This window comes from Mus caroli, unplaced genomic scaffold, assembly GCF_978045245.1.
Source record: "Mus caroli unplaced genomic scaffold, Mus_caroli_1 scaffold_7, whole genome shotgun sequence".
Taxonomy (NCBI): Eukaryota; Metazoa; Chordata; class Mammalia; order Rodentia; family Muridae; genus Mus; species Mus caroli.
The window spans coordinates 121,137,987-121,160,438 of record NW_028227262.1 but is presented as its reverse complement, the minus strand read 5'-3'; the positions used below and the strand labels follow the sequence as shown (position 1 = coordinate 121,160,438).

Genomic DNA, 22,452 nt, shown 5'->3' with positions numbered 1-22,452 from the left:
CACCGGGAGATTCACGGCCACATTCCGGGTCAAGACTAACATCAGCAGGTTGCCCAATGGCGGCGACTTTCAAAAGTTTCCTCTGCTTGGCGGAGGTGAAACGTCAGAACTCTGAGAGCAGTGAGGTTCCTTTGGGACGGTCTCCATAGTTCCAGGACCCAGGCCCTTGTCGTCCAGTTCCGGTGTCCAGCTCCGGAACCTCCGGGTACACGTGGGCGCTTTGCCGCTTGAGGGGCGGGGCAGGAGCGGAACCAAGGCTGGAGGGCGAGGCCCGCCCCGCCTTCGGGGCTCCCATGGCTCCCCGCGCCCCACGGCCAGATGCTGACGTGTCCTTCCCTTCCCACTACACCTCCCGACACCACCTTCTCAGACTTCCCCGGAAGTCCCGCCTCAAAACCATCCCGTCACCGCAAATCAGCTCTTTCAGCGCTTCCTGGAGCTCCGCACCCGTTTTGGGACCAAAGGGCGGAGCTTCGTAAAGAGAGTGCCTATTGGCTTGAGTTCCAGCGGGTTCTGGACGCTAATTGGCTAGAGGGCGGTGGCGCTCTGGCACGCTTGCGCGGCGAGTAGAACGTGTGGCGGCGGCGGAGATCGCGTCTCCTCTTTTGCTCCCAGTCCCGCTGGTGTTCTAGTGTGCGCCTGGCGCTTCTGTCCAGCCCACTGACGGTAGCCTGTCGCCCGCCTGCTCCTTGTCGCTGCAAGCGCCGACACCCACCCTGACACTTCCAGTCCGGCCGGCCGCCCCACTCGCTGCCTTTCCAGCTCCACACATGGCCTCCTCCGCGCAAAGCAGCGGCTCCTCCGGGGGACCCGCGGTCCCCACCGTGCAGCGGGGCATCGTCAAGATGGTGAGAGCGGGACCCTGGACCCTGGACCCGGACCCCTCTGCTGCCTTGGAGCAGGAGCCAGGCACTGACTTCCTTCTCTCCCGTCAGCCTGCATGGTCTCAGTTTGCTTTTCCTCTGCCCCTTCCTCACTCTCCACCTACTCTCCGAATCTTCACCAGGCAGAACCCGAGAACGAACTTATCTTGACTTTTGCCTCCCGGGCAACCTGTCCATGATTCGGTCGCTGTGATTTTCGTGGGTCGCGGCTTTCGGAGCCCCTGCCTGTTTACCAGATGCAGGTCTATTACCGGTTCATTAACGGAGATAGTTCACGGATAGTTACTCCCATCCCCCTCTTTCTGTCCATTTTGACATATGCCGATTAGTTCGCAGTTTCTCTAGATCCGGACATCTTTTCCTGGAACCCCGGGAGTGCTTGGTTGTCACGAAGCTTCTCTCTGTCCACTGACTCACTTATTCACCCAAAGTTTTCTCAACTCTTTCCCCCTTTTATCTCTGTGTCTAGTTTCTCGGCCTGGAATCTCCTGATTTTTGTGTACTTTTAAATTAAAATTTTAGTCTGGCAGGGATCTTATACTAAGTAGCATTTCTTCACTTCTTAAGGACAAGGAGCCTGTTTTTAAAGAGAGTAACTAACTTGCCTTAAGGGCACATGGCGGTTTGGAGTGGAGCCAATAATAAGAGTCCAGGTGTTCTGATTCCCTGTGTAGGGCTCTTATTATAGATCCTGCTCACTTACCTTTGCTTTCTTCAGTCGGAATTTTGAATTCCATCACCTCCACTTCCACACTAACTTTGTAGCATAAGTTCTGTTCTATTTCTTATATTGTTTCTCCTTTTTTCCCTCCCACATCTTGAGGTCTGACATTCCTCGTTTGTTAACAGATTTTTCTGATTGAGATGGCTGTGATCTTTTCGATTGCTTTTCATATTGTAACTCCAACGACTTTTCTCTCCAGAGTGGAAGATAGTTTCCCCAGAGAGCCAGTTTTTGAAACGTTTTTGTTTTTGCTGTCCCTGTTGTCTTTCTCAGGATTAATATACTCTGCAGGGGGAGTCGGGGAGATGGCTCAGTGAATACAGGTGCTTGCTGCTCAGCCCTGAGGACCCCTGTTCGAATCTTCATGGCACACATTCAAGCTGGACGTGGCTGTTCCATTGCCTGGAACCTTTGTGCTGCACGTGGCATAGACTGGTGGATCCTGGGCTTTTGCTGTTCCACCAGCCTAGCTAAAAATATCAGGCTTTGGGTGCATTGAGAGAGACCTTTTCTCAAGTGGGTGAAGAGCAGTAGAGGAAGACACTGATACGGATGCTCTCCTGTGCTCCAGCATCTTTGGACCTCTGCATGGGTGTTCAGGCACGGCTTCCCTAACATGCACCCACATATGTGTGCACACATGGACACCCTTTTTAATTATTTAATGTGATTACACTGTTACTTTTTTCACACATACCAGAAGAGGGCATTGGATCCCATTACAGATGGTTGTGAGCCACCCCGTGGTTGCTGGGATTTGAACTCAGGACCTCTGGAAGAGCAGTCTGTACTCTTAATGCTGAGCCATCTCCCCTGCTCCACATGCACACTCTTGAACATGAATATCCTGCGGCTTGTGTGTGAGATTCTTGAGATATTCAATATTGCCCTTTTGCCTTTCTATTTATATCTAGACAGTCAGAATTTACTAGATTCAATGACGAGGGAGTTTCCAGGGTCCATGTTTTCTCTCTGAAATTTTGACTCTTGAAAGGATTTTCCTGAACTGCTTCCTCTTTCATTACTCTTTTCATTGGTACCAGTCTTCTCTTCATTATAGGAACAGAGTGTCACTTAGCTGTCTGCTGTGGTGTTAGTGGCCTGCAGTAAATTTTTTTTTTTTTTTTTTTTTTTTTAGTTTTCTTGCTAGGGCTTGACTTTTTCTTAAAGGTCTCTCTTTTGTAGGAAAGAGGCTATAGGAAGCCTCCAGGGTATCTGGGTTCTTTGAGGTGACTTCCTTTTCACAGATGACAATCCCCTGAGGATACTGTATTATCAGCAGTCACTGTCACATTTTCAAGTGGGTTCTCTCTCTATATTATCTTATCTAGAAAGTGATGTCTAAGCTGAGGTTTTGATAGGCTAACTTACCCAGACAGGTACCTTTTTATTAGTAAGAAGAAGTAGAGCTGAAACTTGAACCCAGGGCTGCCTGCCACCACACACACCAGTGTAAACCATGCTGCGAGGCCTCCGAGTCTAAGACTCCGGGGTATGACTTTCTGGCATAAAGGGTGGGGCCAGTGATGCAAGACCACAAATTACAAGTGAAGCTGACTGTAATTGGGTTGAGGAAAGACTAGATGCTGTTTCCTGACTTGTTGGTGGCTGCTGTCGAGGTTGTGTGACTTCATTTGGTGCTTACGGTTGCTGTGTGCTTAGGGGTGTTCTGTTGTATAGTCTTTAAGATTAGTTAGTGATTTGAGCAGTCTGTAGCAGGCATGGACTGCCACACGACCTGACCACATTGCAGGGGCTGCTGGGTGGGTGAGCAGCAGATTTGTGCCAGGCTGAGAAGCCTTGTCTGGAATGAAGAATTGACCAATGGCAAATTGCTCCCTGAAGCCCTTCCACTAAGCAAAGTTGTATTTTCCAGGAGAGTAACCATTTCCAGTGGTATTCAGGAACTGCTTTGTGAGGAATCTGCACAGGAGGGTGGAGCTTGTTTCCAGGAAAGAGAGCAAGGAGCAGGTTGATAAGTTAGAAAGCAGGTGCTGCTTTCTTTTGCCATTTGGAAGGGTGTAGAAATTGGAACACTGAATAAGCAAAGATGTGCTTTTGAGTGGGAGCATTCATCTTCCTGTGGACTGGGTTGATCTGAGGGTCAGAAATGGTTGAAGGTGGAGACTTTGCAGTGAGAAGGAATAGTTTTCTCTCTCCCCCTGACTCTCCTCTCTCTCTCTCTCTCTCTCTCTCTCTGGTGTTGTGGGGCTATAGTCTATCTCTTCTGGTCTCTGAGATCTAAGTTTAAACTAGCACTTAAAACGGTGACTGTTGTGCCTGTGGCTGTGGGCGCTGACTGGATTGGGGGAGAATTTATTCTGGAGTATCCTTAAGGAGGAAGTGGGCAATAGTGACACAGCGTTTTGGACCAGTAGTGTTATTAGAAAATTCTCAGGTTGAGGGAAAAATGAACATAGATTTCTGTGTTTTGAGTTGGAATATGATCAGCAAAGATGCAGGTGGGTAAGATACAGCTTGGGTAATTAAACGTCTCTGTCAAATCAGATCTTATTCTGGAAACCCCTGCTGCTCTCAACTCTGGTTTCCTTTGACTGCTTCACTGGATGTCCCTTTAGCCATGACAGAATGTTGTCTGCTGTTGTTACAGAGTTGACAATCTCACCCCATTTGGTGGCTGCCTAGAAAAGGCTTTTCTCTGGCCTTACTGACCAAGTTTCCTTTATGTATTGGGGACAGTACCTTGTGTGACTTTCCACTTTTCTATGAAATTTGGTATTTTGGGTATCTCCTGACAGGCTCACGTGACAGCTTGGCTTTCACAACTATAGATGAGGCGCATTCTTCAGCCTTCTGTGCCTGTTGCCAGCAGACATGGGCGTGGCTTACCTTATTGTGCTTTTGATGTGGAAGGCCTAAAGGTTGAATTGTCCCACACTTACTCCCTCTTAAGAGGAAAGAACCCTTTGTCAGTCTTCATGGTTTTATACATGAACTCTGTTTCTCAGTGTTGACTAAGACAAAGGGACACCTAAAAGGCAGAGTGACCATAGTTTTCTACAGACATAGGAGTCATGCTGCTAATCTGTTGTAAGGGATAAATGTCTTCTCTGGTAGCTTTGTGGGACTTTATTTGAAGTGTAAGCTGTAGGAGATTTGTCCTATAATTCAGCTTGTTATATGTAGGTATATTTTAGCCCTCTGAGCTAAGAGGTGTTCCTCTTGAGATTTGAGTGAGGACAGAGTAGTCTGTTTATGTTGTTGGCTTGCTTGGTTTTTTTTTTTTTTTTTTTTTTTTTTTTGTTTTTTGTTTTTTCGAGACAGGGTTTTTCTGTATAGCCCTGGCTGTCCTGGAACTCACTTTGTAGACCAGGCTGGCCTCGAACTCAGAAATCCACCTGCCTCTGCCTCCCAAGTGCTGGGATTAAAGGCGTGCGCCACCACGCCCGGCGATTGTTTTTTTTTTTTTTTAATACAAGAGTCTCATGTGCAGGCTGTCTTCAAACTCCTTTCACCTCAGACTACCAATTCTCCTGCCTCCACCTCCCTAGTGTTGGGATTACAAGCTTGTGCTACACAGCCAGCTTTTGATTTTCTTCTTTCTGTGTGTGCTTAATTTTATGTAGGGACAAACAAAATGTTTAAGTAGCCTAAGCTACTTAAAATACCATTCCAAAGTGTAAGGTAGGACTGTAGGACAGTCTCTTAGAGGGGCCATGGGCACAGAAGTAGAATTAAGATAGACTTCCCTGGAGAGAAGTTGTGCATGGTAGCTTTCAATCAAGATGAGTAAAGGAACACGAAGTTATTCTTGTGTCTTGAACACTTGCTGAAATCTTTGAGTGAAAACAAAGCATCCATCTGGTTCCAGTTTTGCTGACAGTAGTACTGCCGTGTAACTAAAGAAATAGAATAAGAAATAATCATATTTCCTTTTTTTTTTTTTTGAGACAGATCTCACTGTGAAGCACTATAGTGACCAAGCTGGCCTCAAACTTGTGGCATTCCTGCTTTGCCTCCTGAGAGCTGGGAATGTGAGTGTGTGCCCCTGTGCCAGGCTTTGTGATAGTTCTTCTTCTGTTGAACTGCTATTTATTGCACATGTACTGCTCGTCAAGCTCTGTCTGGTCATTGGGTGCCTGTCCCGTGTCTCATGGAGGAGTCAGTAAAGAAGGGAATAAGTAAGCATGGGAAGAGAGGACAGTGAATTCACATAGTGGACCAGAACAGAGTGGTGGGGAGCAAGAGAGGATTGATTCCTTTAAATACTGTGTTTAGGAAAGAATTCTCTCAGTTGGCGTTTGCACTGAGATGTGGACATCAAAGAGCCAACCAGAGGGAAGTGTTTCCAGTAGGGGGAACGACAAGTGCAGAGCCCGTGGGGTTTCCACTGATCATTGTTCTCCAGTGTTTTGATAGTAGTTCTTCAGTGTCTTTAAGTTGAGTACCCACACAGATGGTGTGGATTTAACATGAGTTACTGCATAACGTGCATTTAAGGATGATAAAAGGAACAGTCAGTAGGGGTAGTCATTGCTCTGGTATCCTGGTGAGATCAGTAACTTGATAGGCTACTGAGTAAATGTATGGAATGAGTGGCTGACAGAAAATATCTTTGTCTTAGTTATGTGTTTGTTTCTTTTAGGACCAAGAGTCAGGCTTTTCTGACGTCTTATGATTTAGTCCTATATTTCCAAGTCTTCCTGGGGTGGGTATATGGATGGAAATAAAAGCCAACGCAGATTCAATTAAGACTTAAACGGTGTCTGTAACTGTCAGTGTATGTATTCTAAGCAGGTTCAGCAAGAGTTTAGTAGTGTCTGTCACTGCTGTTTTGTTAGTGTTGGTTTTTCATGGTGTTGAATGCTGCAAAGGGTTGCTTTCAGGACTCTTTAACCTAGTAAGCTTTAGTTGTTAATGTCAGCAAAGAACACAGTAGCATGCCTCAGCTCAGACTAATGGTGGTGGTGGTGGTGGTGGTGTGGGTGGTGGTGTGGGCTGGGGTGGAGCTGGCTGGAGCATGGCTGGGCTCATTAGGTTGGCTAGGTTTGGGCTTTGGAGGCCAGTGCCAAGTGCTTGTGATAACTGGACAAATGACTCAATGAAGTTGATATGCTAGCTTACATGAAGTGTGATATGAAGCTATTTTAGTTTACACTTGAACATTCAATAGAGAAAATTGTCTTGATTTTTAAAAATTGCATAGGGGGTTCTGTGTGTTCTGGTGTACACTTGCTTCATAGCCCAGGCTAGCTAGCAAGGTGATTTTTTTCTTCTTGGAAACAAGTCATGTGGCATGACCCAGGTTGACCTCAAACTTGTGACTCTCTTCTGAGGCTGCTGAGTGCTAGAATCCCAGGGCTGGACCCTGTGGGCTGCAGTGTTTTACTAAGGTCTTACTGAGTGGATGAGGCTTTTCAGTATTGCTGGAAATGGGTACATACCCACTTTCTGTTGCTACTTCCTCTCTTGGGAGATTGACATATGCTTTTTGTTTTTACAGCAGAAACTGATGCTGAATCACAGTCTGTGAGCGTTGGATGCAGATGGAGAGTTGTGGGATTTCACTTACTGTCAGTGAGCCTTAATATGATAGTTAATGTGTTTTTCTCACTTAGTTTTAGTGATTCAAAAATGAACAGTAGTTTCAGTTGGCAGGCAGTTAGGCAAGTTGTAGGGAACTTAATGAAGTTTTGGTTTCATTTTCAGGTGCCATTTAAAAAGTGTGTGTGTGTGTGTGTGTGTGTGTGTGTGTGTGTGTGTTGGGGGGGGTTTGCAAGGGAGAGAGAGAGAGGAGAGCTCTTAGGCCTGATAGCCAGGAGACCAAAGCTTCGGCCTGCATGCATTTGTTTTGGTTTTTCTTCTGAAAGATGTTCTTGGGTAAGACTTTAGACTCAACTTACCTCCAGAGTGACTCATTGTTTTACACATCTTCTAGTCCCATAAAGCTGTGATTACACCAGAGGCAGTTATATTTTCTTCAGGCACACTGAAACAAAGCTGAGAAACAGAATACCTTATGGCAGGCTTGACTCTGAATTGTGCTTCTCCCACAAGACGCATGCTTTCTGTTGTCTGCTTTTTCTATAACAACAACAACAACTTTTTTTGGAGGTGGATTAGTTGAAATACAACATTTTAGAATGGAAGATTAAAGAGTGTGAATTAGACTAGACTGTATGATTAGAATGTAGTATGGCTAGAGATTGGGTAGAGGGACGGAGGGACTGGGCTGTTCAGTAATCAGGATAACAGGTGTGAATGGTTGCTTCTGCGTGGGCTGTATCCATTCAGTCCCCCATCTATTTCTGAATGCCTTCCCTTTTCCTGGAGCAGTAGGCCTTGATTTGTGAAGGTAAGGAGAAGTGAGAGCTTGAGCAGTACCTCGTGAGAAGAGTCTGCTTTTGTCTAATTCTTAACTGAGGGGCTCTTCTGCCTGGAGGTCAGCTCTTATTTTTGTAGACATTTTCCACTTTCATTGTATGTATAGGAAGCATCTTTATCTATTTTTTTCCTTATCCTTGGGATTGACTCTGAAGTCACATGTTGGGTAGGAACACCTGCCTTGAGGTACATTTCCAACCCACTTTCAGCTGTCTACTCCTAGTACTTCCTGTCATGGTTTCTTTTCAGTTTCAGTATTCTTATTGTGTATATGTCTATTTGCTTATTCTCACTACGTTCTCCAGTCTGTATAGTCCTAATCTCTTGGATTATGGGTAGGTGCCACCTTGCTGGATTTCAGTTTTTGTTTTTAAATAGAAAAACTTAGAGAAAGTAAATCCTGGTTTTCTAACCAGGTCATTGTGGGGAGACCACCTGGGGGAGCCATTGAATTAACATCCAGGAGGGTCCTGAGAATCTGTGCTTACAAAAGCCAGTCATTCCTGGGTGATTCTGAGACGCTCAGTTTGGGATAGTACTGGAACTGGTGTTTGAGACCCACTGATTTGCTTAACTTCTGAGGTTGTTATGCCAGGATTGGGGTTGAGCATGCCAGGATTTTATGAGGGGAAGGTAGAGAATTCTCTTTTGGCATTCATTTTGATGGCTCCCAGGACCCTGTCAGATCTGATTCCTGGGTCACCACTGATAGCTGAGAAGTTGTTTTATATGCCTGATTTAGGCCATATGCTCCTTTTAACACTCATCTGCCACTTTTCCTTGTATTTGCATAGATTCCTGAGATCTTCCTATCACTTGGCACTGGTACCCTGGCACATTATTGCTACAGAATTCCTTAGTGTCATTTATCCATATGACAACTTTTGAGTTCCTTACTTTCTGTTCTTGGAACCTGGAAGTCCCCTCTCCTTTTTTTCCCCCTTCTTTCTGTTTTTTCTCCACACCCCCCTTTCAGAGGGTATCTTTTATCCAGGCTGTACTGAGGATAATCACTAACTTTGGGTCTGGTTTCTTCAACCACTCATGGTTTATGCAGTTCTTGGGATCAAACTCCCACGTTCATGCATGCTGGGCAAGCACTCTGCCACCAAGTCACAGTCCCAGCTAGCTCGCTTGTTCCCTCCCTCCCTTCTTGATTGAGACGGGGTTTTTTTGTGTATTCCCTGGCTGTTCAGTAACTTGTTTTGTAGACAAGGCTAACCTTGAACTCAAGAGACCCATCTACCTCTGCTTTAATGCTAGACTCAAAGGTGTGGCCATCACACCTGCCTTATTCTTGAGAGCCTCTCTTTGTCTCAACTGTAGAGGGCAGGGCCAACACCTGGGATTTAGTAACTGCTTTGTCATTTGCTTGATGATCTTGGATGCTTTAATATTTCAGTCCTATAGATCAAGTGGACCTTTTGGAGTTTTGCTGTTACCCACTTTATCTGTAGAGGACTTTGTGACAAGGAAAAGTTATGACTTCCTAACTTACAGTGACCAGCAGAGAGATCAGATCTATCTGTTCTTACTGGTAGGCACACAGGTCCTCTGCTTTTTCCGCTTCTTGGCTAATAAGGTAGAAGTATATGATTATTGTGACATAAGAGATAACTGTCTATATTTCTCCACATGATCCTCCTAAAATCCTTGTAACTTCGGGCCTGTGAGATGGTCTTGTTGCCATGCTTGATGACGTGAGTTCAACCCCCAAGTCCCAGAAGGTGACAGGAAGAACTGACTTCTGCAAGTTGTCCTTGACTACTACACTTTTACTTTAGTGTGTGTGCACATGTGCACACTTAGAATATGAGAGAAAACATTTGCTGTTTGTCTTTGCGTCTGCCTTGTTTTGCTTAACATAATTTCTAGTTCCATCCACTTTCCTCCAGATGTCATGATTTTATTTTTACTTTTTTATGGCTGAATTAAATTCCACTGTGTATATAATTCATTTTCCTTAGCCATTCATCTGTGAATGTATAGGTAAACTGGTTCCATTTCTTAGAATAGTGCAGCAATAAATGTGAATGTATAAATGTTTATGTGGTGTGTTGACTTAGAGTCATTTGGGCATGTAATCAAGAGTGGTGTATCTGGGTCTAATGGTGCTTTGAAGAACTGATATACGATGGCTCCACAAGTGTCCCACCAGGTGTGGGTAAGGATTCTTCCCCAATATCCTGGCTATCATTTTTTTTCCTTAAGTTTTCTTTTTGAAAACGATTTATTTTATCTTTATGTGATGTGTGGGTCTGTGCATGTGTGTGCTGGGGCCCTGGAGGTCAGAAGAGGGTGTCAGATATCCTTGGAAATAGAGTTACAGGCTCTGTGATGTGAATGCTGGAGCAGGAATAAGCAAACACTCTTAACTACTGAGCCATCTCTCCAGAATCCGTTACCCACTTTTGATACAGGGTCTCATGTGGCCTAGGCTGGTTTTGAACTAGCTATGTAGCTGAGTCTCATGCTGGGTTTTGTTGCCACCTTTAAGGGAAGAAAAGTATGTTCAATCATCAGAAATCTATGCTGCGCACATTAGAATGGTATGGTACCTGGCTTCAGAACTAGTTAAAGACACTGTAGTTTCCATCTCAGTCTATCCAAGATTGCCAGGCTTCCTTGTCTTGGCATGGTTATTAGTAATGGTCTGCTGGCCTGATATGAGTGATGGGGGTAGATGGGAGCAACAGTCAGCACAGGGAGACCGAGTGCAGGAGAGTGAGTGGTGGTGTAGCTCCAGAGAGCAGCATGAACAAGAGAGGTGGGCTCCGAGTGCCCTGGGATGACTTGATAGAAGGAGGGTTATGTGGGCTCAACAGCCCGGCTTTGTGTGATTCTGGCCAAAACTTTGCTTGAGAGGTTTTGCTGCCTGCCTTGTGCAGTTACTGCTAACTGCCAAGAAGTAAGGAAGGTGGTTTGTAGTGGAAAGAGGAACTTGTGAATTTAAATGTCCATGGTTTTCTTAGAAGTAAAATGGGTTGGGAAAAGTCACATGTTAGTTTTGGTTGGTTTGAAAATATCTTGCAAGAGAAGATGGTGTAAGGGACAGATGTATTGACAGGTAAAGTACAGAAGATAAAGGGCAGGTGAGCTGTCGCAGCACAGTGGCAACACTCAGAGGACTCATGCAAAGCTGAGGTATTTATCTAAAGACCAAGGATGGCTGGAAGTTTGTTATAAGAAAAAGGAAAGAGGAAGAGGCTTCAAAGCTTTTTGCTTCCAGTGATGTCAGCCAAGTGTTCAACCTCATGAATTCTGTCCCAGGAGGTTCATTGTCCTATAGCCTTAATACCAGCAACATTTTTATTTGGGCAACCACCCAAGGCATAATCATTGTGCCAAGTAAAATTTATCTATTTACCCATTAGGGGATTGTCCTAGGCTTTAATGAGAAAAATAGTGTGTGCTATTCCTCTATGTATATTGCAAGGTAGAGGCCAGAACCTGGGTCTTGGGGTCCCACTGGGATCTGTTATTCTGTGTGCAGTAATTACTTGCATTATTGCTCTTGGCAGGTGAGGCCTTTTACAGCCCAGAGGCCAGGAGGCTGCTTCTGTTACTTAAAAGCTAAGTTACCTTGTTAAACTCCTCTCTGGTGAGAGCTTTAGAATCTCTCTAGACCTCCCATGAGCTCTCTCTAGGGTACAGGTTCAGCACAGGTTAAGGCTGCCCTGCCTTTGTATAATTAGTCATAGGCATTCTAGCTCTGAGTAGTGGAATAAAAATATTAATTGAATTCTTAGGAGTTCTTTTAAAAAGTTGAGTAGCAGCATGTCTGTGAGAGAAGCCAGGAACGGGGTTAAATGGCAAGGGGTTTGTACTTTTATTCCTTTCTGACACTTTGCCTTGGACTTAAGAGTAAGAAGAATCCTGGGATGACATGCTAATTCATTATTGAAAGACTGTCAGGTCTATGGTAGGTTTGTGGTTTATACTTTATTTTGAAATCTAAAGTTGACGATCAGCATTTCAAATAGGGAATGTTTTCAAATAACCTCAAGGTTAAGCTTTTGTAGATAATGTACACGTTGATGTATTTCTTCTTTTATTGTATTATGAACCCTGCACATAAAGCAAAAATAAGCATCTGGTGTTTTTTTGTTTTTCGACACAGGGTTTCTCTGTGTAGCCCTGGCTGTCCTGGAACTCACTTTGTAGACCAGGCTGGCCTCGGACTCAGAAATCTGCCTGCCTCTGCCTCCCAAGTGCTGGGATTAAAGGCGTGCGCCACCACACCCAGCTCAGCATCTGGTGTTCTTGAGATGATTCATTGAATATTATGTTCAGTAATCTAATGTCCTTTAGTGCACACAGCTTTACAGAAACAAGAACAGTAAATGCATGGGCTTTGATTTCTCTATCATATTCGGTGTCTCTGGTCTGTTCATTTGGCTGTATGTGGTGCACAGGTCCTCTACCCCCGTTCAGTCACACTGATGGTTGGCTGTCCTGTGCAGTATTTTGCTCAGGGGCAGGACGAGGGCAGTGCTGTGACTGAGAATTTAAGAGATGCCTGACATGGCTAATAACATAGTAGCTTTTCCCTCTCTGCCCTGGACTGGGAATTGCTACTGCACTTGGTTTTGGATGTGGCCCCTGGAACTGTGGGGTGGAAGGCAAGTTAAAGAACAGGGTTGGACACAGGGACTTAGGGTCTCAGTTAGCTGAGGAGGCCTGGAATGGCAGTCCAGGATTTTCTACCTTTCCTCACCACCATTGATTTGCCCTGAAGACAAAGTTTCTTTGCCCAACAGGAGTACTTTTTTTGTGGCTTTGCAAAGATGACCATAATCTCATGAGCTTCCAGGTTGCTGACACAGAGGTTCTGAGGGTAGCATGTCCTGAGAGAGCATGGAAACTCTATGGCATCCCACCTGCTTACACTGTCATATCCATCTCCTCACCTGTATGTGTCCACTATAGTAGCATCCCTAACAAACCAGTACATGTTTCTATCTTTTATTTTTGTAGACAGAATCTCTTACTGAAGTTGTTTCTGCTAGAATGGTGGTCTAGAGAGCCCTGGAATATCTAGGTTTGCAGAGGTGTAATTTCTGGTGTTTTACTTTTTGTTTATATTTAGTTATTTATTTTATGGATGTATGTCTTTCCTGTGTGTATTTTGTGTACTGCATTCATGCCTAGTGCCCTCAGAAGTGAGAAGAGAACATCTAGTTCCTTAAGTCTGGAATTATAGATGGTTGTGAGCTGCCATGTGGAAGCTAGAATTTAACACAGGTTTGTGTAATGGAAGAGCAGCCAGTGATCCTAACCACTGACCTATCATCTCTCCACACCTGGCTTTTTACATTGGTGTTGGGATCTGGTCCCCCTGCTTGCACAGTAGACAGTCTACTAACATTTTTTTTTTTTTTTTTTTTTTTTTGAGACATGGTTTCTTTGTAGCCCTGGCTGACCCAGAACTCACTCTGTAAACCAGGCTGGCTTCAAATTCAGAGATCCTCCTGCCTCTGCCTCCCAAATTCTGGGATTAAAGGTGTACGCCCTCCGGCTTCTAGTAACATTTTAAAGGTAGAATCTCGAAATCAACCAAGTGGAAACAAAAAGAACTATTCAAAGAATCAACCCAACCTGGAGCTGGTTCTTTGAGAAAACCAACAAGATAGATAAACCCTTAGCCAGACTATCTAGAGGGCACAGGGAAAGCATCCTAATTAACAAAATCAGAAATGAAAAAGGAGACATAACAACAGAACCTGAGGAAATCCAAAACATCATCAGATCCTTCTACAAAAGGCTATACTCAACAAAACAGGAAAACCTGGATGAAATGGACAACTTCCTAGACAGATACCAGGTACCAAAGTTAAATCAGGATCAGATTAACAATCTAAACAGTCCCATATCCCCTAAAGAAATAGAAGCAGTCATCAATAGTCTCCCAACCAAAAAAAGCCCAGGACCAGATGGGTTTAGTGCAGAGTTCTATCAGACCTTCAAAGAAGACCTAATTCCAACTCTTCTCAAACTATTCCACGATATAGAAACAGAAGGTACCCTACCCAATTCATTCTATGAAGCCACAATTACCCTGATACCTAAATCACACAAAGATTCAAGAAAGAAAGAGAACTTCAGACCAATTTCCCTGATGAATATCGATGCAAAAATGCTCAATAAAATCCTTGCACACAGAATCCAAGAACACATCAAAACGATCATCATGACCAAGTAGGCTTCATCCTAGGGATGCAGGGATGGTTTAATATACAGAAATCCATCAACGTAATCCACTATATAAACAAACCCAAAGACAAAAACCACATGATCATCTCATTAGATGCCGAGAAAGCATTTGACAAAATCCAACACTCTTCATGATAAAAGTTTGGAAAGATCAGGAATTTAAGGCCCATACCTAAACATAATAAAAGCAATTTACAGCAAAGCAGTAGCCAACATCAAACTAAATGGAGAGAAACTTGAAGCAATCCCACTAAAATCAGGGACTAGACAAGGATGCCCACTTTCTCCCTACCTATTCAATATAGTACTTGAAGTTCTAGCCAGAGCAATTCGACAACAAAAGCAGATCAAGGGGATACAAATTGGAAAGGAAGAAGTCAAAATATCACTATTTGCAGATGATATGATAGTATATATAAGTAACCCCAAAAATTCCACCAGAGAACTCCTAAACCTGATAAACCGCTTCAGTGCAATAGCTGGATATAAAATTAACTCAAATAAATCAGTGGCCTTTCTCTACACAAAGGATAAACGGACTGAGAAAGAAATTAGGGAAACAACACCCTTTACAATAGTTACAAAAATATAAAATACCTTGGTGTGACTTAACTAAGGAAGTGAAAGATGTGTATGATAAGAACTTCAAGTCTCTGAAGAAAGAAATTGAAGATCTCAGAAGATGGAAAGATCTCCCATGCTCATGGATAGGCAGGATTAATATAGTAAAAATGGCTATCCTGCCGAAAGCAATCTACAGATTCAATGCAATCCCCATCAAAATTCCAACTCAGTTCTTCAACGAATTAGAAAGAGCAATCTGCAATTTCATCTGGAATAACAAAAAACCTAGGATAGCAAAAACTCTTCTCAATGATAAAAGAACCTCTGGTGGAATCACCATGCCTGACCTAAAGCTGTACTACAGAGCAATTGTGATAAAAACTCTATGGTACTGGTACAGTGACAGACAGGTAGATCAATGGAATAGAATTGAAGACCCAGTAATGAATCTACACAGCTATGGTCACTTGATCTTTGACAAGGGAGCTAAAACCATCCAGTGGAAAAAAGACAGCATTTTCAACAAGTGGTGCTGGCACAACTGGCAGTTATCATGTAGAAGAATGCAAATTGATCCATTCTTACCTCCTTGTACAAAGCTCAAGTCTAAGTGGATCAAAGACCTCCACATAAGACCAGAGACACTGAAATTAATAGAGGAGAAAGTAGGGAAAAGCCTCGAAGATATGGGCACAGGGGAAAAATTCCTAAACAGAACAGCAATGGCTTGCTCTGTAAGATCAAGAATTGACAAATGGGACCTCATAAAATTGCAAAGCTTCTGTAAAGCAAAAGACACTGTCAATCCAACAGATTGGGAAAGGATTTTTACCAATCCTAAATCTGATAGGGGACTAATATCCAATATATACAAAGAGCTCAAGAAGCTGGACTCCAGAAATTCAAATAATCCCATAAAAAATGGGGTTCAGAGCTAAACAAGGAATTCTCACCTGAGGAATACCGAAGGGCTGAGAAGCACTTGGAAAAATGTTCAACATCCTTAATCATCAGGGAAATGCAAATCAAAACAACCCTGAGATTCCACCTCACACCAGTCAGAATGGCTAAGATCAAAAATTCAGGTGACAGCAGATGCTGGCGAGGATGTGGAGAAAGAGGAACACTCCTCCATTGTTGGTGGGATTGTAAGCTTGTACAACCACTCTGGAAGTCAGTCTGGAGGTTCCTCAGAAAATTGGACATAATACTACTGGAAAATCCAGCAATACCTCTCCTGGGCATATATCCAGAAGAAGTTCCAATTGGTAATAAGAACACATGCTCCACTATGTTCATAGCAGCCTTACTTATAATAGCCAGAAGATGGAAAGAACCCAGATGTCCCTCAACAGAAGAATGAATACAGAAAATGTGGTACATTTACACAATGGAGCATTACTCAGCTATTAAAAAGAATGGATTTATGAAATTCTTGGACAAGTGGATGTATCTGGAGGATATCATCCTGGGTGAGGTAACCCAATCACAAAAGAAGTCATTAGATATGCACTCACTGATAAGTGGATATTAGCCCAGAAACATAGAATACCCAAGATACAATTTGCAAAACACAAGAAAATCAAGAGGGAAGACTAATGTGTGGATACTTCATTTCTCTTTAGAATAGGGAACAAAATACCCATGGAAGGAGTTACAGAGACAAAGTTTGGAGCTAAGATGAAAGGATGGACCATCCAGAGACTACCCTACCCGAGGATCCATCCCATAACCTGCCACCAAACCCAGACACTATTGCATATGCCAGAAAGATTTTTCTGAAGGGACCCTGTTATAGCTGTCTATGAGGCTATGCCAGTACCTGGCAATACAGAAGTGGATGCTCATAGTCATCTATTGGATGGAACACAGGGCCCCCAATGGAGAAGCTAGAGAAAGTACCCAAGGAGCTGAAGGGGTCTGCAACCCCATAGGTGGAACAACAATATGAACTAACCAGTACCCCCAGAGCTCGTGTCTCTAGCTGCATATGTAGCAGAAGATGGCCTAGTTGGCCATCACTGGGAAGAGAGACCCCTTGGTATTGCAAACTTTATATGCCCCAGTACAGGGGAATGCCAGGGCCAAGAAGTGGGAGTGGGTGGGTGGGGGAGTTGGGGGGGAGGGTATAGGGAACTTTCGGGAGAGCATTTGAAATGTATGTAGAGAAAGTATCTAATAAAAAAATAAATAATAAAGGTAGAAGCTCATGTAGCCCAGTCTAGCCTAGGATGACTTTGGACTCCTCATTCTCCCAGGTGTGTACAGCCACACTCGCTGATCAGACCCTAGGGTTTACCAACTGAGTTATGTTCCCAGCCACTTTAGTTCATTTATAAATCATTTATCGTAGAATTTAGTCATCAGCACCAGTCCCTTAGCTTAGTTGAAAGCTGCAGTCCTTATTGTCTTTCATGGGATCTGGCCATATCCTGAGACAACGATAAGGCTGTGTTGTAAGTAACCTGCGAGTGGGGCAGCAAGATTGCTGAGCAGTGGTTTAAGAGCTCTGGGGTTCTTCCAGTGGGTTCAATTTCAGGTACACACACGTGTCTGTAACTCTAGTCCAGGTTTGACACAATCTGGCCTCTAAGGGCATCAAGCATGCATATGGTACACAGACGTACATGCAGGCAAAACACTCGTATGCATAAAATAAGAATAAATTTTAAAAACAAAACCCTAAAGAGTCTGTATTGTGTTCCATTATGAGCAATAGGCTAAATTTTGCGTTTAAGTCTAAGGGTGGAAAGGTGGGGTTGGGATGTGAGGTTATGGGAGGAAGACTGACTCTGCTTCATTGGTGGTGGCCTAAGCTTGCTCGTTCCTTTTCCTCAGAGTATCCCCCATCCATTATGTTCTGTGCCCATTCACTTAGGTTTCTCAGTGAGTTGCAAAGTGAAAATAAACAGGTTTTTTTTACACTTTTTTGCTGTCAGTTTAGACATTTAGATACACTTTTATCACCATAGTATTTTTATATAAGCTTTGGGTTGTAGATCTGAGAGATTCTTGTCTACTAATTAAGAACAAATACAGAAATCATGGGGAACATAATTAGAGTAGAGATGATAGCATTTGTTCAGATACCAATTCCCTTCAGACCCGGGAAGTGATGAAGAAAGTGGGAAGACAATTGAATATTGAACAGTTAATTAGGAGATTCTTCAAAGTGGTCAGGGATATAGATTTGAGTGGTTTCTGTTGAAAATAGAGTAGACGTGACAGCTCACAGGAAATAAATCAATCGAGTGGTTAGAAATGAGTTAGCCAAGACATTCTTGAAGGAGGTGACAAGGGAAATCTGGCATCTGATAAGAGCCCTGGAGGAAGCAGCTGGAGAGAGCTGTGCCAAGAATAACGTGAACTTCCTCGGGGAGAGTGACTGGTGCAGAGCAAAGGTGCAGGTGTTGGAGGCAGAGAGAGAGCTGGGTAAGGGGGATCCCCTGTGGATGGAGGATCCAAAAGAGGACAGCTACATCCCTTCATGCTGGCTGAGGGAGTGGGGGGCTTTAGAGAACCTTGTGCTTCATGTTATTCGATGGAGAAGCTGGAGAAGCAGGTATGAGTGTTACTTCCCTCATAGGGTTTGTTGGCCCCCGGCAAAAATCCTGTAAAGTTATGAACTGTTTAAGTACAATCATGTCTTAATGGTTTTTGTTCTTGCTTTCTTGAGTCCAGTATGGAATATAATATTAACAATTAAAAAAAAGCTTAGTATATTTGATCTTATTCTGTGCTCTGAGCCTACCATGGTGAATAAGGTTGACACGGTCCTTTGCACTCACAGAACTGGCAGCCCAGAAGAACAGTTACAGGCTGGGTCCATGGGTGAGGAGTGTAGAGCTTCAGACTTGGGAAGGCATCTCTGAGAAAACAGAGCTCTGTTTGCTAGAGAATTACCAGGGCAGAGCGTTAGGGTGGAAATTAGCCTCAAACTTCATTATTCATGCTCGTCACCTGGAGATCCTGTTAAAATGCAGATTCTGATTCATTAGGTCTGGTGCAGCATGAGGATCTGCATTTCTGATGAATATGGAGATATCACTGGTCTGTAATCTCCTGCAGAGGCTTTCTGAGCATCCATCATCACCGTGGTCATTTATTCTTTAGCATCTATTTAAAGCTGATAGAGTCATTTTTCCGTCCCTTCATTCTGTGGTCATGGTCATTGCAATTAGAACCAAAAGATTAGTGCTTGCAATATGTGGCTGGTTTTGTAATAAAGATTCTTCCTTTCTTTCCACTGTTTATTTTTAACTATTACTTGTTTTATGGGTATGGATGTTTTGCTTGCAGGCATGTTTGTGCACTACATACATGCCTGGTGCCCTGAAAGGCGAGAAGAGAACATTCAGTTTCTTGGGACTGGAATTATAGGTGGTTGTGAACTGCCAAGTGGATGCTGGTCTAATGTTAATGAAAACACTTTTTTTCCTTTAGATAGCACACATTTGCAGACAACACCTAAGGTGCTGGAACAGGAATAGAAAACCTTAGGAAAAAAAGAAAATACAGTTTTGTAGTAAATTAACAGCAAATTTCTCTCTGCATTTCTCCAAATGTTTAGATTAGCGCTCATCTGCCCCAGTCCCTCAAGCGATGTTACAGGTGTCTCTACTGTATCTGGCTCAGTCCTTGTATTAGTTACTTTTATTATTGCTGTGATAAAATACCATGTGATAAAATACCATGATCAGTGAAATTTATACAAGAGTTTAAGTTTCTATTTCCGGAGGGGCGAGAGTCGCTTATGACCAGGAAGCTGCAGGCATGGCAGCAGGAGTAGCAAGCTGGGAGCTCCCATCTTTTTTTTTTTTAAAAGATTTATTTATTTATTATACATAAACACACTGTAGCTGTCTTCAGACACTCCAGAAGAGGGCGCCAGATCTCGTTATGGATGGTTGTGAGCCACCGTGTGGTTGCTGGGATTTGAACTCTGGACCTTCGGAAGAGCAGTCAGGTGCTCTTACCCACTGAGCCATCTCACCAGCCCGGGAGCTCCCATCTTGAATGTCGTGCACAAGCAGAAAATGAACGATTCAAGGTCTTTAAACTCTCAAAGCCTGCCCCAGTGCCACACTTAATCCAGCAAGGCCACACCTCCTAAAACTATCCAAACAGGGACCCAAACTGGGACCAAACTGGGACCAAACATTCAAATGCCTGAGACTATGTGACTTTTGTCATTCAAACCATCACAGGCCTTGTACCTTTTTGTATCAAGATTGCAAATTTTTACTTAAACTAAAAATCTAGAGAGCATTCTTGTTTTTGACAAAAAGCTCTTAATTACTGTAACTCTAAATTGATGACATTTTTCCTAAAGCTTGTGATACTAATTGTGAGGTCTGACATTCAAAATATGCAGCCTCGTTCTTTTTTTTTTTTTTTTTTAACTTATTTATTATATGTAAGTACACTGTAGCTGTCTTTAGACACTCCAGATGAGGGCATCAGATCTAGTTGTGAGCCACCATGTGGTTGTTGGGATTTGAACTCAGGACCTTCAGAAGAGCAGTCAGTGCTCTTAACCACTGAGCCATCTCACTAGCCCCGCAGCCTCATTCTTTTGCATTTGATGTATTTAAAAGAACACTCAGTAGATGACTGGCCTATGAAGAAAAGGGGATCTTCCTAGAACTCAGGTCATCCCTGGGGTCATAATATTGAGCACTGTATCAGGGAAGGTTTGGATTTTCTGACCTCTTTATTTCCTTTGGAAGAACTTGGAGCAGTTAAAGAGATGGGACATGGAACAGCTCTGTCATTTGTACCTCTTGACTTGAAGGAAGCTGTGTGTCTAGAGCTCGAGAGGAGCAGTGGGTGAGGGGTCAGCTGTCACAGCCACCGTGAGCTCTAGTTGTAAGGATATATGCCGCTTTTGGAATGTTTGCCATGTTGTGGCTATGTGTACCATTATGTGGTTACGTCTTGCTAGGGAGGTCAGTATTATGACGCTCACTACTGATGACTTTTCTCCCACAGTAGCCTGCATAGGACCATTGCTGTTAAGAAAGCTAGCCATCAGGGAGGGAGGTCTTAGGTTCAGGTCCAGGTCAGGGTTCAAGTCTTGATTTGATTTCTCTCTGTCCTACAGCCAAAGCATATCCAAGAGCATGATCTGGGGCTTCTGGTGCCCCTTTAGCTCATAGGGAGTTATCCAATGCTGGACACTAACTTTTGCATTTAGTGCCCTATGTCTTCTGGGAGAAACACTGTCCATCAACACAGGGTACCTGCTTTCAAGTCAAGTGTGTATATGGGCACTTTTCACTGGCCCAGCAAAATAAAATACATCCTTAGTTTTGATTAACCTACTTCTTAATTTTTTTCTCTTTATTTACATTTTTTTAGACATAGTCTCATCTGGATCCCAGGCTGGCCTGTAATTCCCTATGTAGCCAAGGAGGACTTTGAACTTCTATACCTCCTGAGTGCTAGGATTGCAGGTGCCACAGACAAAGTGAACCCAGCTTGCAAAGGCAGCACATTCCCAGTTCTTATATGTTTAGTTCTTAGATATTTGTTTTTGTTTTTAAAGACTGGGTTTCACTATGAAGAATCTCTATGTAGACTAGGCTGGCCTTGAACTCACAGAGATCCACCTGCCTCTGCCTCCCAGGTGCTAGGAATAAAGGTGTGTGCCACTCTGCCCAGTTTAACACTTTAAATGTGATTTTTAACTTTGTATTTTGGAATATTTTCCAGCTGTTGAGAATGGTTGGAAGAATAGTTCATTCAACTCCTGTGTCTTCATTACCTAGAGAGTCTGACTGACTGATTCTCTTTGTAATAATTGCAAACAAGCATTATTCATAGTATTTATGTTCTGTGAAGTTGCAAATACAGAGTTCCTGCATACTGAACAATTTCTGTGAAAGACATTATAAAGTTAGATCCCTTTGGGGTCTGTGAACCCATATTCAAGTTTTTATAATCTTATTCAACATGTACTTTTTGTTAAAAACATCTTTTAAAATTTTTTTTTACTTTTAGTTAATGTGTATGTGTGGTGGTAGGATTTGCACATGAGTGCAGCTGTCTGTGCAGGTCAGAAGACGGCATTAGGTCATCTGGAGCTGGAGTTACAGGCTATTGTGAGCCACCTGATGTGGGTGCTGCAAACCAAGCAGGTCTCTTAAATACGGAGCCATCTCTCTAGTCCTAAAGGCATCTTATATAATATCTGCTGTTGATTGCTTACTATTGAACTTATACTTTGTGTCCAAATGAAGCTTACTTAACATTTGCAGTTTTCTCTGTAAGGTATTTATTTCACAATGGTTTTCTTGCACTTAGAAATACTGAACGGTATATTAAGAATATACTTCAGGGGTATTTTAAACAATGAAATCAACAAAGAGCGCAAATATATAAAAAAACATGGCACTAAGTAGACCATGAAAAAACACTTGCTGTCAGGGCTCAAACAAGAAAAGGCCAGGCATTCATTGTTTTTGAGGACCTGTGCTGTGACTGCTGGAACCAGGAGCTCAGTTTTGCTAATCTGCGTCCCTGTGAGTAAACACACACACACACACACACACACACACACACACACACACACACGTGCTGACAATTATTGATTTGTGAGTTACAGACAAGTTATAAAATGGCTAAGTTCACAATTACTGATTTCTCTATAATTGTAGTGAGTGTCTTCTGTATTGTGCTGGGGATTGAAACCAGGGCTTCATGCGTGTTAGGTGAGCACCC

At 43.2% G+C, this 22,452-nt stretch overlaps 1 protein-coding gene across 1 annotated transcript in view; it reads left to right on the top strand.

Moving 5' to 3' along the window:
• Positions 1-545: 545 nt before the first annotated feature.
• The window catches only part of Snd1 (staphylococcal nuclease and tudor domain containing 1), a 404,634-nt gene continuing 382,727 nt past the window's right edge, over positions 546-22,452 (top strand). The window contains exon 1 of the mRNA XM_021164222.3: positions 546-848. Coding sequence (XP_021019881.1) covers positions 771-848 — 78 coding nt within the window. The 5' untranslated portion in view covers positions 546-770. The remainder of the gene's footprint in view (positions 849-22,452) is intronic.